The 15,022-nt window shown below is 36.5% G+C and overlaps 1 protein-coding gene across 2 annotated transcripts in view; it reads left to right on the top strand.

The window, feature by feature from the left end:
* Window positions 1–2,684: 2,684 nt before the first annotated feature.
* cpsf1 (cleavage and polyadenylation specific factor 1) overlaps window positions 2,685–15,022 on the top strand; it is a 19,387-nt gene continuing 7,049 nt past the window's right edge. The window contains exons 1-23 of one of the 2 annotated variants that reach the window (XM_079880077.1): window positions 2,685–2,838; window positions 3,141–3,318; window positions 3,847–3,874; window positions 3,971–4,104; window positions 4,209–4,289; window positions 4,382–4,533; window positions 5,157–5,303; window positions 5,689–5,828; window positions 7,076–7,186; window positions 7,290–7,383; window positions 7,477–7,564; window positions 7,688–7,819; window positions 8,827–8,878; window positions 8,965–9,056; window positions 9,205–9,279; window positions 10,600–10,680; window positions 11,870–11,962; window positions 12,083–12,196; window positions 12,630–12,771; window positions 12,863–13,041; window positions 13,923–14,062; window positions 14,149–14,335; window positions 14,738–14,944. In XM_079880077.1, coding sequence (XP_079736203.1) covers window positions 3,175–3,318; window positions 3,847–3,874; window positions 3,971–4,104; window positions 4,209–4,289; window positions 4,382–4,533; window positions 5,157–5,303; window positions 5,689–5,828; window positions 7,076–7,186; window positions 7,290–7,383; window positions 7,477–7,564; window positions 7,688–7,819; window positions 8,827–8,878; window positions 8,965–9,056; window positions 9,205–9,279; window positions 10,600–10,680; window positions 11,870–11,962; window positions 12,083–12,196; window positions 12,630–12,771; window positions 12,863–13,041; window positions 13,923–14,062; window positions 14,149–14,335; window positions 14,738–14,944 — 2,613 coding nt within the window. In that variant the 5' untranslated portion in view covers window positions 2,685–2,838; window positions 3,141–3,174. Of the gene's footprint in view, window positions 2,839–3,140; window positions 3,319–3,846; window positions 3,875–3,967; window positions 4,105–4,208; window positions 4,290–4,381; window positions 4,534–5,156; window positions 5,304–5,688; window positions 5,829–7,075; window positions 7,187–7,289; window positions 7,384–7,476; window positions 7,565–7,687; window positions 7,820–8,826; window positions 8,879–8,964; window positions 9,057–9,204; window positions 9,280–10,599; window positions 10,681–11,869; window positions 11,963–12,082; window positions 12,197–12,629; window positions 12,772–12,862; window positions 13,042–13,922; window positions 14,063–14,148; window positions 14,336–14,737; window positions 14,945–15,022 lie in introns of both variants that reach the window. The other variant, XM_079880076.1, reaches the window with a different exon arrangement.

Raw genomic sequence — 15,022 nt, 5'->3', positions numbered from 1 at the left:
GAGGACGTCTCAGAGCAAAGAATTCATCATGTGCAGGAGTGGGGCTTGGAGGAAGTCGTTTGAGATGCACTTGGAATGAAGAGTGTCGGAGGGAGACAACTTCATCGGGACATGGAGGAACCGCCAACAGTTTGGGAGGATCCAGTTGAAGCGGAGAACATGGCAGGGATAACACATCCTCAGGTGCTGGAGCTGGTTTCTGAGGATGCACGGGAGGTTTAGTCACTGGCGGCAGGGGTTTGAAGCGAGCGGCTGGTAGAGCGAGGTTGTAGCCATTGGTTGTTTCCCCTCTATTGGCTTTGGAAAGGAACATCTGACTGTAGTAGGCAGAGGTTTGACCTCCACAAGAAGTGGCATTGGCTCTGTGATCTTCCGTTCCTTACGTTTTCTCTCCTTCCTTTTCTTTTCTCTTGCTTCCCTAAGCTCAATTCCTCCCTCCATTAACTTTTCCAGACTGTGGACTACCTTGCGCCTCCTGCACTTTCTGTCATTGGCAGTGGTGTCGAAGGCCTCACACTCCTCTGGAAGTTTCTCAACTGCCGCTAATTCTTGCTCTGCACACTGCTGTGCTCTCTGAGGTGTCCCCTCTCTGCGCAAGTGAGCAAAACACTTGTCTAAATACACTGCTAAACAGCGCCATTATGGAGACCGAATACTGCAATTGAATTCAATGTTTGTCGTAGATATATCTGTAGAAAGTCTCTAAAGTCTTTCGATAAAGTTAATTTTAATTTCAGCATTTATTAAAACATTATTAAAATCAAAAGTTGTATTTGTTACCATTAGTTAATGCACTGACTGTTACATAACATGAACAAACAATTTACAGTTGTATTATTAATAGGCCTACAGTAGCCTAAATGTTTTGCTCATGGTTAGTTCATGTTAGTTAATATGAATAGTAAACAAATGAACCTTATTGTAAAGTGTTACAATGAAATCAAAGATTTAAATTCCTTACAATTTAGAGTTGGACATGGACTTACAATTTCCTTTCACTAGATGTATTTCCCCAAGCCAATAAAACTTGCTATGGCATTGGATAAAAACGAATGACATTGTCAGACTCAGAATGCGGCTGACATCGAGTTATACGTTTATTATTGTTAAGCATAAAGGCCCTTGCACACTGAGTCCGAAATTTTCGCACGTTAAAAAATAAATACGACCTCACGTTATGTCAATCACACTTTTACACTGCCTCCGAAACTTTCGTCCGTCAAAAAAAAAATCGAATCGAATTTCTGCGTTTTTCGCATCCGTAACAAGGGTTTGAATGGTGTTTTGACAGTTTAGAGCCACAGAATGACGGATACGAAAAAACGCATGCGAAAATTTCGGATTCAGTGTGCAAAGACCTAACGCGCATGCTGACCTGATGCTGACGCAACTTTTACAGTAGCATGGTAGGATAATTTTTTTTTTTTTTTATTAGTAGCCTATTAGCTTATAAACTTCTGCCTGTAGGATAAATGTTGTTTTATTTTTATTATTAGTATTAGCTTATATACTTCCACCTGCTGGCTGCTCGTGTAGGCTAGTTTGAAGACTCGCGGCGAACTGCTGTAGTAGCGCTAGCGCTGCACAGGAAACTCCGCCTACACTTCACCTCCGCCAAATGCTTCCGCCAAAAAAACTTTTTATATAATATTTTTGTTGTACTATTACTGTTAGTGGTAACTGAAACTGCTCTTTTAATTCTTTCAAATAATTACTATAAAATTGCAGAAATTATTCTTGAACTGACCAAAGTATTTAAAGGAAGACGGTTACATTACATTTTAACATAATTTGAATGATCTATTGTTTTATATAGAATTGTTATGTAGTCTATACAGGAATTACATCGGAAGTAGGTAATTAGAAAGAAAAATTAAGAGTAATCCTTTACTTTTTGGAGGAAAAGTAAATAAAAAAACAGTAATTGATTAATTAATTAATTAATTAATTAATTAATTATTAATGCATTAACACGGATTATGCAATTATGATTGCAGTGTAAATCCATTCATGCTCTGTTTGAGCTGCATTAAGTGTAAATACAAAGATGGATTTTGTTAATACTCGATTTGATTGGTAATAGCCATACTTTTTATTCGGATTGAATTTATTGATTAAATGTAAGAATCTGACATAAGAGGACACAGATATGACAATACATTTAAAAAAAAAAAAACCTGTTCATCTCTGGCTTTATTGCTCAGTGTTATTTCAGGGTCTATATCTTCTCTCAACTGAGAGAACACATCCTGTATTTTATAATGTCGATTTAATATTACCTCTAAACTTTGACTATAGGCACGTTGCATATTAATTGTTCTAGGAATCTCAAATCATATTTTAATTTTTGTGTATTTTGTGCTACTCCATGTTCTAGTTGAGGTCATTTGTAGCGTAGATAGGGCCCCAACATAAACACAAGCCCAGGGGCCCCCAGCCCCCTCAGTCCTGTCCTGGTTGTATTTATGTGCTATTGCTTGTAATTTGTTCAGTTGTTCTTATTTTATTACTGACTGTTTACCTGACTTTATATTTATTAAAATACTACCGGTAATAATACTCTATTTATCGATCGATAAATTCAAAGTAGGGTGAGTAAAAATGCGCATTATTCCCCTATGATTATTCCTCATAGTGGCAGGAACCCATGTTGCGCACATTGCGCATGTCGGACACATTTCAGCGCAGCACTGCTGGCGCGAGTGATCCTGGGATGTGTAATGAATAAAAAGTGCTGTCCAGTGTGCTGATAATGTGCTGAGTTTGGTGTTAAATATCTATATTCATGAGACCCAGTGGTCAAAGGGCTCATTTTAAAATTTGCATAATAATTCGCAGGTATGTTAGAGTTTATTTTGCGTATCTACATATTGTTTATTATGATCAAATACAGCTAGCTAGCATGTTAGCAGGACATGCTTGAGATGCAAATAATGTCAATAAAACGTTCAAATATGCGTAGAAACCATTAAATCGATCAAATAAATCAGCGAGTGTGTAAATTTAGCGCATTATCGGTTGTGTGTTAGTGTTAGAGAATATAAAGTCCCACTGTACAGCTTGTAAAGAGTCAGATATGAAGCAAACATCATCAGTATGATTATGACACTGTAGTCTTCACACTGTGTTTGGTTCGTAAGGTGCTGCTGACTCTGAGAGGAGCTGCTCTTCATCATGTATGCGGTTTACCGTCAGGCTCATCCGCCCACTGCTGTGGAGTTTGCCGTGTACTGCAACTTCATTTCCAGCCAGGAGAAAAACCTGGTGGTGGCAGGGACATCTCAGCTGTATGTCTACAGGATCATTTATGATGTAGAGGTGAGGTTGGAGAGTGTTTTATGTTTCTGCTTAAGTAAAGCTGTCAAATGAAATGTACGAAGATATTTAGACACAGCAACTGTCATTTAAGAAAGTGGATAAGTGAGGCCAGTTCACATAGGTGTCCTATCAGAGGAACCACAAGTGTGGCACACACACACACACACAGATATACATGTATATAAATTCGTTACATTTATATATCACTTTAAGCACTTTACATATGGAAGGAGGAATCTCCTCAATGACCACCAAATATATAGCCTTATTGTAATATTTCACAATAATATTTTTTTTTGCTGTATTTATGACAAAATAAATGTAGCCTTGGTGAGCATAAGAGACTTCTTTCAAAAACATTTTTAAAAAATCGTAATTATTACGAGTATTTGTTTTTATCATTTTAAACCTGAAGTGTGAGTGTGATTTTACTGTAAAATAAATGCCACTTTGTTTGGTTTTCTTTGATTTTTAAAATATATAAGTCACTAATGTAAATATTAATCATTTGTTCTAATTTCATTCTAGAGCACTTCCAAATCAGAAAAGCCATCAGGTAGGTCTTTTAATTTTATTATCCATAATCAAGTATTCTGTAGATTAAGATGGATTTGATTATTATTATTATTATGTTCAATAATAAACCTTGTAGATGGCAAGAGTCGTAAAGAGAAACTGGAGCAGGTGGCGTCTTTCTCTCTCTTTGGAAATGTGATGTCCATGGCCAGTGTTCAGCTCGCGGCCACCAACAGAGACGCCTTGCTTCTGAGCTTCAAAGATGCCAAGGTACGTTTGGCTACATCAAAGCTACTTCCTGCAAAAGTAAAGCTTTGAAGAGAGTTTAAATAATAAGTCAATCTAATGTTTGCATGTTTTTTTCCCCCTTTCAGCTCTCAATTGTGGAGTATGATCCAGGCACACATGACCTCAAGACTTTGTCACTGCACTATTTTGAGGAACCAGAGTTGAGAGTGTGTATTGCGTTCATGAGCATGTGTTGAACTGCTGTTCTGCGAAGATGTGTGTTTTGATTGATCTGTGGTGTATCTCTGGATCACTTTAGGAAGGGTTTGTTCAGAATGTGCACATTCCAATGGTGCGAGTGGACCCAGAAAACCGCTGCGCTGTCATGCTGGTGTACGGCACCTGCCTGGTGGTTCTGCCCTTCAGGAGGGACACGCTGACTGATGATCAAGAGGGGATTGTGGGAGAGGGGTACAAACAAATATTTGCACACATTTTAAAATTATTACACTACCGTTCAAAAATTTGCAATTTATGTTATTGTATGAAGTTGCATTTATTTGATCAAAAATACAGTAAAACAGTAATATTGTGAAATATTATAACAATTCCAAATAACCGTTTTCTATTTTAATATATTGTTAAAATGTAATTTATTCCTGTGATGACAAAGCTGAATTTTCAGCATTATTACTCCAGTCTTCAGTGTCATGTGATCCTTCAGAAATCATACTAATATGCTGATTTGCTGCTCAAGAAACATTTATTTTTTATTATCAATGTTAAAAACAGTTGAACTGCTTAGTAATTTTGTGGAAAACCTGATTTTTTTTTTTTCAGGATTCTTTGATGAATAGAAAGTTCAAAAGAATTTATTTGATTATATTATATTATATTTATTTATTATATCTGCATTTATTTGAATTAGAAAACTTTTGTGACATTATAAATGTCTCCACTGTCACTTTTGGTCAATTTAATGCTTTATTTCTTTCAAAAAAGACTGAAAGAACAGTAGTGTATCAGACTCTATTAAAATGAAACTAGTAATTTTTTGCAACATGATTTCAATGACAATGTTTCTCTTCTTTCAGGCAGAAATCGAGTTTTCTACCCAGTTACATAATTGATGTTCGTGAACTGGATGAGAAGCTCCTAAACATCATCGATATGAAGTTTCTCCATGGTTACTACGAGCCCACACTTCTTATTCTGTTTGAGCCCAATCAGACGTGGCCGGGGTATGACTGTTTATCTGCTTATCAGCACTTCATTACATATACATTTCCTGTCTCAATCATATGCAATGAGTCTTTAGCATGACACACTTAGGCCTGGTTTCACAGACATGGCTTTGATTAAGCCAGGATAAGGCCTTAGTTCAATTTGGGCATTTAAGTAGCTTTTACAAAAATGCCTTAGAATTACTGGTGTGCATCTTGAGGCAAAACAATGACAATGACTTATTGTAAAATATGTCAGTGCAAGTTGCTTTCATTTAAAACAGCTCAACCATGCATTTCAGTCAGGGACTAGGCTTAAGCCTTGTCTGTGAAATCCAGGGGTATGAGTTTTATTGAGGCATCTCTCCACATGCTGATAAACAGATGTGTTTGTTGTGGCTAGGCGTGTAGCAGTTCGTCAGGACACGTGCAGTATCGTGGCAATCTCTCTAAACATCATGCAGAAGGTTCATCCAGTCATCTGGTCGTTGAGTAACCTGCCCTTTGACTGCACTCAGGTCATGGCTGTTCCCAAACCCATCGGTAAAATGTCTTCCATACTTGCCTCTACCTGTCATGTAGACATTAATCTCTGGTTTTATGGCAGTGATTCTTAACCTTTTTGACTCCCCCACAGTGTCCCTGCGGGTCCTTAAAAAATCTTAAATTCAGTTTATTTATTTTACTTTTTATTTAAAGCAATAAAAAGTCTTAAATATCTTAAATATAAATGGTTTAAGAAAATTCTTAATTATCATTTCAAGAGCTCTTAAATTTGGCAACAGAAAACAGGAATTGAGATATGATTTAATGTGATTAACCTTCAAAAGGTATTATTTGAACTGTAAAGTGTACAGTTCGTCCTTTTTACAGTTATTTTGGGAAGTTACAGTTATTTGCACCCCTTGTTTTTGTTAATTAATAATGAAATCATTAGAATAATTCATTTTCAGGATTCAAGAAGTTTTAGGACTCTACCAGTCATCCTTTATTTACTGGATAAGTATTAGGGATTGTTTTACAATATTTTAAACTTAATTTCCACCCGATAAAATATTTTAGAACTAATTAGTAAGATGTTTATTCATTAATTGACCTGACTTTTATGGGTCTAGAAATCACACTTTTTATATTAGCCTTCCTCATGTATCCAAGTTTTCCACGACTGTTGGAATTCTGGTTCTTCAAAAGAACACAAACAGTTGTTGATGGCGGTGAATTTAAATAAGACACATCTTGAAATATTTTATATTTTGTCGTATTTTAATTCGTTGTAAGTCATCTTGAGGACTCCTTGGAAGTTTGCTGAGGCCCTAGTGGACCCCGGACCCCTGGTTGAGAACCACTGTATTATGGTGACAGTTTGTATTTTATAGAGATTGGGAACAGTTTCCTTACACTTAGTGAATAAATTTTACTATATCAAATCAGAAAAAGAATATTTAGAGTTCTTCGTGTGTAATGTTTACATTTTTGAGTCTTATTTTAACTTTTAACGTTTTAAAAGCCTGTATTTCAACTATATGAATCTGAACCAATATTATCTCTAAATGCTTTAGTATGATTAATATAATTTAAACATTTAAATGTGACAGCAGGAACATGAAGACCTTCTGATTCAAACGGTCCTGCTTAAATGCTTGAAATTTTGTTGAGTTTTGTAGACATGTATAAATTAGGAAGGAAAGTGAAGGAACAGCATGTCAGTGTCCAGTATACATGAAAACTCCAGCATCCCAGCATCCAACCCGTGAAGCTCTTTGCATGATAATGTTGTGTTTTTTCTTCAGGTGGAGTTGTGGTGTTCGCTGTGAATTCCTTGCTGTATCTAAACCAGAGTGTTCCTCCTTTTGGAGTGTCACTCAACAGTCAGACCAATGGCACCACAGCTTTCCCCTTGAGTAAGTGCTTCTGGGACTTTTTCATAAAGTCTTTATGATTACTACCGTAATTGATGAGTTTTATTCATTTTGATGTTTCCATTAAATCTTTTTTGCTCTTTAGAGCCACAGGAGGAAGTGAAGATCACACTGGATTGTTCTCAAGCATCCTTCATTACCTCAGATAAGATGGTTATCTCACTAAAAGGAGGAGAAATGTGAGATCTTTTGTTTTTATGACCATAAAACTGGATTGGTGTAAACTGGTCATTTGAAGTGTTTCTTGACTGAGTGTCTTTTCGTGTGTGCAGTTACGTGTTGACGCTCATCACAGATGGCATGAGGAGTGTGCGGGCATTCCACTTCGATAAGGCTGCTGCCAGTGTCCTGACCACCTGTGTGAGTGTTTCGCTGTGTCAAAACCACTTAAAACATACTTCACAGTCTTAGAAAACATCAGACTTCAATCCTCTGTGCTTGCTCACAGACACTCACACGCTCCTTCCATCTCTCTCCTCTCAGATGATGACAATGGAGGCCGGTTATCTGTTCTTAGGCTCTCGTCTGGGCAACTCTCTGCTGCTCAGATACACAGAGAAAATTCAGGAAACACTTATAGAAGAGGGCAAAGAGAATGAGGATAAAGAGAAACAGGTGTGTGTGATCCCTTGTAAAGAAAACATCCCTTTAGCATACTTTTAAAAAGAGTTCTTATTACGGAAATGACATACTTTTATAGAATATACTTCAGTGCAAACTAAATGACACTTAATTGCATGTTAATTGAACTAGATTTGACAGGTCATATGATGTCAATTGCATGTTATTTGCAAGCAAATGAAAATGTATTATAATATTATATGTAAATTCATAATTACTTCTATCGTCTTTTTGAAATCTGGTTAAAGTGTACTGCTGAATGTACTGGAAAGCAGTTATGGGAAATTAAAATATACTTTAATGTCATGAATTGTATTAATATATTTGTAATTACACATTTGAAATGATAATGTTGCAATTTACTACATTTAAAGGCTATTAACTTTTTATTGAATTTTACACTACAGTTAAAATCAAGCTCTTTACATGTGCTTTAGTATGTTAGTCAACACATCAAAATAAGTGTACTTTAGTTTAAAGCATGACAAAAGATTAGGACAATGATTTAAAATGTACTTTAAAACAAAACTTTTAATTTTACATTATTCGAAAGTGCACTTTTTAAAAGTGTACTTAAGTGTCTTAAGAAACATAGTCATGAAATTGAACTCTCTTTAAGTACACTTGTGGACTTTTATTTCATTAATATCTGCAATTATATATATATTAAAAAATATGTTGTAGTGTATTTAGATGTACACTAAAAGTGCACGTTCAGGAATGAACGCACATATGCTGCAGCAGTAAGTTGTCCATCACTGCAGTTGTTTTTTATACACTTCTGGTTTTGCCAGTCACATAAACTGTTAAGATTTGACCAAAATGATCAAATATCTTGTTAAAAATAAGATTTAGCCACTTTTTCTAATGCTGAGATCCAGCCAAATGATAGTTTTGTCATTCACAATACATTTTTCATGAAATGTCCCCTTTAAACATAAAATCTTTTGTAAAACGAATCTGAAGCTTCTTCCCTTATATTAAATGCCTCTGTCTTCCAGGAAGAGCCTCCAAATAAAAAGAAGCGTGTGGATTCCATGACTAACTGGGCAGGTAGTGTAATTAATCGCAGTGTTTTACATGAACAGATATTTGTGTTAGTGTGTTTTGGATATATGTGTGTGAGTTGCTGTGTTCAGGTAAGGCGAATCTACCTGATGAGCTTGATGAAATTGAGGTGTACGGGAGTGAGGCTCAGTCAGGCACTCAGTTGGCTACATACTCATTTGAGGTGAGGTCCTATCTAATCTGATCTCTGTAACATTTCATTTACAATATTAGGGACTGTGAATACAACATATGTACATTGTAAATGTTGTTGCCTGTACGAAACGATGTATTGAACTTGATTTGACGGGCCATCTGATGCTTATGTCCAGGTTTGTGACAGCATACTGAACATTGGACCCTGTGCCAGCGCCTCCATGGGAGAACCGGCCTTCCTGTCTGAAGAGGTACCTTTTATTTTCTCTGTAGAGTACTGCAGTGATGATGTATTTTTGTAAGTTCACATCACCCTGGTTCCCTGTTGTTTGGATTATTGCAGAAAATAAAGCTCTGTGACCAACAAAAGTTTAGGATAATCATCATGATAATCTTCACAAATGAACACAACTTTTATGAATTTTGAAGCCTAAATTCAATCACCAGAAGTAAAAAGCTGAATGAAGGTGAAAATTACAGATACTAAATGAACTATACCATGGTTGCATGACTTCAACGTCACCATTAAAGGATTAGTTCACCCAAAAATAAAATTTCTGTCATTAATTACTCACCCTCATGTCGTTCCAAAACCCGCAAGTCTTTCGTTCATCTTCGGAACACAAATGAAGATATTTTTGATGAAATCTGAGAGCTTTCTGTCCCTCCATGACTCTTCAAAAAGTTCATAAAGAGATCATAAAACTAATCCAAATGAATTGAGTGGTTTAGTTTTCTGAAGAGACACAATCTGTTTTTTTTCTAGCAAGATCTGGCAACACAAATGAGCTCATACCACTTTCCCTGTGGTTTTCTTGTACCACACACATACAGATGAGACACATCTGATACATGTTTAAATATGATATTAACAACTAGTTGTTAATTTTAATTCCGTACAAACTGAATTTTTGTAAAGGCGGTTGTCACTACCTGCATTTTTCATTTGGTTGTAGAATGCGTCCGTAAAATACTGAACTGTGTGTGGTCAGAATGGCAACACTAAAAGGTGAACTGACAACCGAATTTAACTGCAGTATGTACGTGGCATTTCAGTCTTTATTTAAAAACTTTTCCCCCCGAAAGTTTGAGTTAGAATTGCAAGAGTGCGATTATAAACTCATTGAGGCTGTGAAAGTGGACTAGGGACTAGATGAGTTTCAGCATGAAGAAGTTTAATGTCCCCGACAACCTCTGTAGTCCCATTTAGACACTTGTTAGAAACCCTTAAAGTAAAAAAAAAATCACAAGGAGGTATTACTGATGTATTTTATGTTGTAGTATAAAACAAGAAAATACCTTCAGCTAGTTAATCACAGACCTTACTTCAGGCAACTAAAAACTAATAAAAAAAAAAACGATTGACTTCAGGATGATGGAGCCTCATTTCTTGATTTTGGCACTCTATTGCAGTTGAGATCAGTGAGGTATTTAATACTGAACCCTGAGACACAGCATGAAAAGTGAGACAGATTTAGTCTCAAACATTATTAGTTCCATTTAACGGTTGAGTTGGGGAAAAAATATTGGTTTTCTGATTAATTGTGATACAATGTCAATTCTTCCATCAGTTTCAAACTAACCCAGAGCCGGATCTGGAGGTGGTGGTGTGCTCAGGATACGGCAAGAATGGAGCTCTTTCTGTACTGCAGGTATGGTTATTACTGCAGACACTGCCACCTGTGTACTCCTGGTCCTGTAATCATGGATGGCAATTGCATGTGCTGCATGTTTGAAGCAGAAATGCACAGCACTCTGTCCTGCGGCGGTGAGGCTCGTCTGCCGCAGGTTTGTGCGGGTGCTACAGTGACGTCTGGGCTTTACCAGGGCTGCCTCAGAGATGGTTGGAGAGGCCTTTAAAACACCCGAGATACAGCAGAGGCGCACTGCTGATGCACTGCTCATGCATTTCACACAGGATACATGAAACTAGTGTTATTTGTCAAGTGTTAAGTGCAAATGCGTTCATTATGAGGCCCCATTTACACCTGGTATTAACATGCATCTCAGGTGTTTTGATCTCAAATGTGTCTTTAAAACGACTTTGACGAAGAAATATAAGACAGTTTATAAGACAGTCTCCTACATAATTCCCATAATTCTATTTATGTTATATAGTTTTAATAATTTGACTATTAATCTAAAATGTGGAAAACGGTAATAAAGAATGAAAAGGTGTGTCCCTTCCTTCAAAATCTCATGGCAAGTCTCAGGAGATGCATATGAAACTCATATGAAGACCAGATTTGAATGGCGATCAAGTTTTTTTAATTTAGTTTATATGTCTATGTGATGTTTTTAATATGCTTAAAGACAAACCATGCGAAATTCAAAAGTCATTTGCTGAGTATTTTCTAATATTAACCTGGAGTGATCCAGTGATATTTTGATCTTTTCTCTTTTGTAATGTCTCTCTGTCTTTCTACAGTCTTTCTTCAAATCTCCCTCTTGCTCACTCTCTCTCCTCCATCATAAGTGTATACGCCCCCTTTTGATGATTGGCTAAAATTGTGTGTTGTGGTGCTCGGTCCAATCCACTTTCAACAGCGTTTCTCAGACATCGCTTACTGCACCTTTAATAATACATTTCTCAGAAACAAGGCTTCTTATCTTATGTCATTTTGCATTTCAATTAAATGTCTCTTGATTTAAGAGTGTTTATATATTCGTTCTGCAAAACCACAGAAATACGGAGTAAAAAAAGCACTTTTTGCAGTGTTGGCATTATAGGCCTCACGTAATGTTGACAATATATTGGCCACTGGCAATTGAAAAGTACATATATGTAAACCATTATTACTTTATTATATTAAACTTGTGATATATTTTGCTGGTTTATAGAAAAGCATCAGACCGCAGGTGGTCACAACGTTTGAACTTCCTGGATGCCATGACATGTGGACAGTCATATACTGTGAGGAGAAACCTGAAAAGGTGATTTGTTGCAGCCACCTTTCACTTCTCTTATGTCTTCTATTTGATAAATCACAAATAGTAGTCTTGTTAAGCTGTTTTACTTTAACTTCTTTGCTTTGAAACTCCCCATGTCTGCAGTCTCCAGCAGAGGGCGATTGTGAGGGTCCTGAGGAGGAGAAGCACGAACCCACAGTGGAGGATGACAAGAACAAACACGGCTTCCTCATCCTCAGTAGAGAAGACTCTACTATGGTATTCACAGGCTATCTTCTGTATAACTTACTACCGTATTACTTTTACTGTGTTGACTGTATGCAGTATATATTTTGCACATCCACTGTATGGGCATAGAATAGAGCGCACTGCAGTATTGTAATCCACAATACAATGCACACTACCTCATGTACTACCACAATTTTTAACCTCTCCTTGACAATTTTGTTTTATTAGACTGCCAAGAGTTATTTGCAATCTATTATATAGTCAATAGTAAGCGGTATGCTAGTATGTTATTCCAGGCTGACAGATATTCCCATCACTGCTATCTCATATGAGCTTCTTGCTCATTGGACATTTTTCAACCAATCATAATGCTTGCAGTCACTTGCCCATGAAATCTCGCTGTAATATTGCTAATGTGACTTCAGCTTTACAGTGTTTCATTGCTCTTGCTGTGTGTGTTCAGATCCTGCAAACTGGTCAGGAGATTATGGAGCTGGACACTAGTGGTTTCGCCACACAGGGTCCCACTGTGTATGCAGGCAACATCGGAGACAATAAATACATCATCCAGGTGTCTCCTATGGGCATCAGACTGCTAGAGGGAGGTAAGTGAGCACATCATCAGTGTATTTTTTTAACTGACCATATGATGGATGACCTGTATTTCATCTGGTCTCTGTTTGTTCTTGCACTCAGTGACACAGCTCCACTTTATACCTGTGGACCTGGGCTCTCCCATAGTGCACTGCTCTGTGGCCGATCCTTACGTGGTCATCATGACAGCAGAGGGAGTGGTCACCATGTTTGTGTTGAAGAGTGACTCATACATGGGGAAGAGCCACCGCCTGGCACTGCAGAAACCACAAATCCACACGGTCAGTCCATGCAGATATCTCAGCGTTCAAAAGTTTGGGGTCACTAAGATTTTTTTAAATACTTTTGAAAGAAGTCTCTAATGCTCACCAAAGTTGCATTTATTTGATCAAATACAGTTAAAAAATAAATATTGTCAAGTATTATTACAATTTCTTTCTATTTAAATATATTTTAAAATGTGATGACAAAGCTGAATTTTCAGCATCATTACTCCAGTCTTCAGTGTGACATGATCCTTCAAAAATCATTCTAATAAGATGATTTGCTGCTCAATAAACAATTTGTGTTATTATCAGTGTCAAACAGTAGTGCTGCTTAATATTTTTTTGAAAACTGATCATTTTGTTCAGGATTCTTTAATGAATAGGAAGTAAAAAAACAACATTTATTTGAAATAGAATTTCTTGTTTCATTATAATTTACTTTACCATCACTTTTGATCAAATTAATGCATATTTTCTGAATAAAAGTATTAATTTCTTTTAAAAAATCATACTGACCCCAAACTTTTGAACAGTAGTGTATTTTATGCTGAACTCATGAAATGTATTTTCTGAAAAACTGTATTTTACCTCTAAATCTAAAGCAAATAAAGAAAATGATTCCTATGTTTAGGACCAACGTTTTTTTTTTTAACACATTTTCTTTCTTTTCTTTTTTTTTCTTGCTTTTATTTGGTTCAAATAGTAGCAAATGGTAACATAGTATAAATAATATATATATGCATATACACGTATACATATATAAACAAGTTGTTTTTGTAATTGCCATTAATCTCATTAGATTCTCTTTACTGAAATACAGTAATGTACTGAAATACATTAAATGTTGAATACCCTTTAAAGTGTTCTCAATATGACCAATTCAAATTTTTTCTCAGCAATCACGTGTTATTACATTATGTGCATACCGTGACGTCAGTGGCATGTTTACCACTGAGAACAAGGCCAACTTCCTGGCCAAAGAGGAAGCTCCCATCAGAACCCAATCAGAGACAGAGACCATTATCCAGGACATCAGGTATCCACACACTCATTTTTTAAAATGCTGTTATTTCCAGTCTTTTGGCTATAATTCTTAGTTTTCTTTCCCTCATGTTGTGCCAGTAATGCGTTGGATGATGAGGAGGAGATGCTGTATGGGGAGTCGCACCCTCTGACCAGCCCTAGTAAAGAAGAGTCCAGCCGCGGCTCTGCAGCAGGGAACTCGACTCAGACAGGAAGAGAGGGCGGCCAGAGCAGACTGGAGCCGTCACACTGGTGCCTGCTGGTCAGAGAGAACGGAGTCATGGAGGTGACGAACAAACTCACTGATTTACAGAGATTTCCTTGAAAGAGCTGGATGGATTTAAGTTGGATTTGTGGTGAAAAACCGTATTAAAAAATTAAGTAAAATAAGTTAAAAAATATATATATTAAATATTATTTTTTACTTTTTTTATATTTTATTATTTCATATTAAATTTTAAAATGTCCCTTTTTATGACTCTAAAATCCATATAATTTACCTTAAAATTCAAAGATGAAAAGTTTATCTTCCTTTATGGTTGCTTAGTATGATACATCAATGACACTAAATTAGTGATTAGAGGCTGTTTCATGGTATAAGCTTTCATATATAGCACATGTAAAACATAAAATTAGTGTTTTGTTCTTATTATCGGTTGTTAAGATTCTTTTGTCGTTTCTTAATCAGATCTACCAGATTCCCGACTGGCGCTTGGTTTTCCTAGTGAAAAATTTCCCTGTTGGTCAACGTGTTTTGGTTGACAGCTCTGCTAGCCAATCGGCTACTCAAGGGGAGCTCAAAAAGGAGGAAGTGACGAGGCAGGGAGACATTCCATTGGTCAAAGAAGTTTCTCTTGTGTCATTAGGCTACAACCACAGCCGTCCTTACTTGCTGGTAAGTTTATCACAGAAACCTGCTCTTCTGGATGAGATGAAGTTTACGGTTTTAATTTGACTGAATTTGTCAATCAAA

The sequence above is a fragment of the Squalius cephalus genome, assembly GCF_949319135.1.
Source record: "Squalius cephalus genome assembly, chromosome: 8".
NCBI lineage: Eukaryota > Metazoa > Chordata > Actinopteri > Cypriniformes > Leuciscidae > Squalius > Squalius cephalus.
This window is presented reverse-complemented; position numbering and strand designations above follow the sequence as displayed.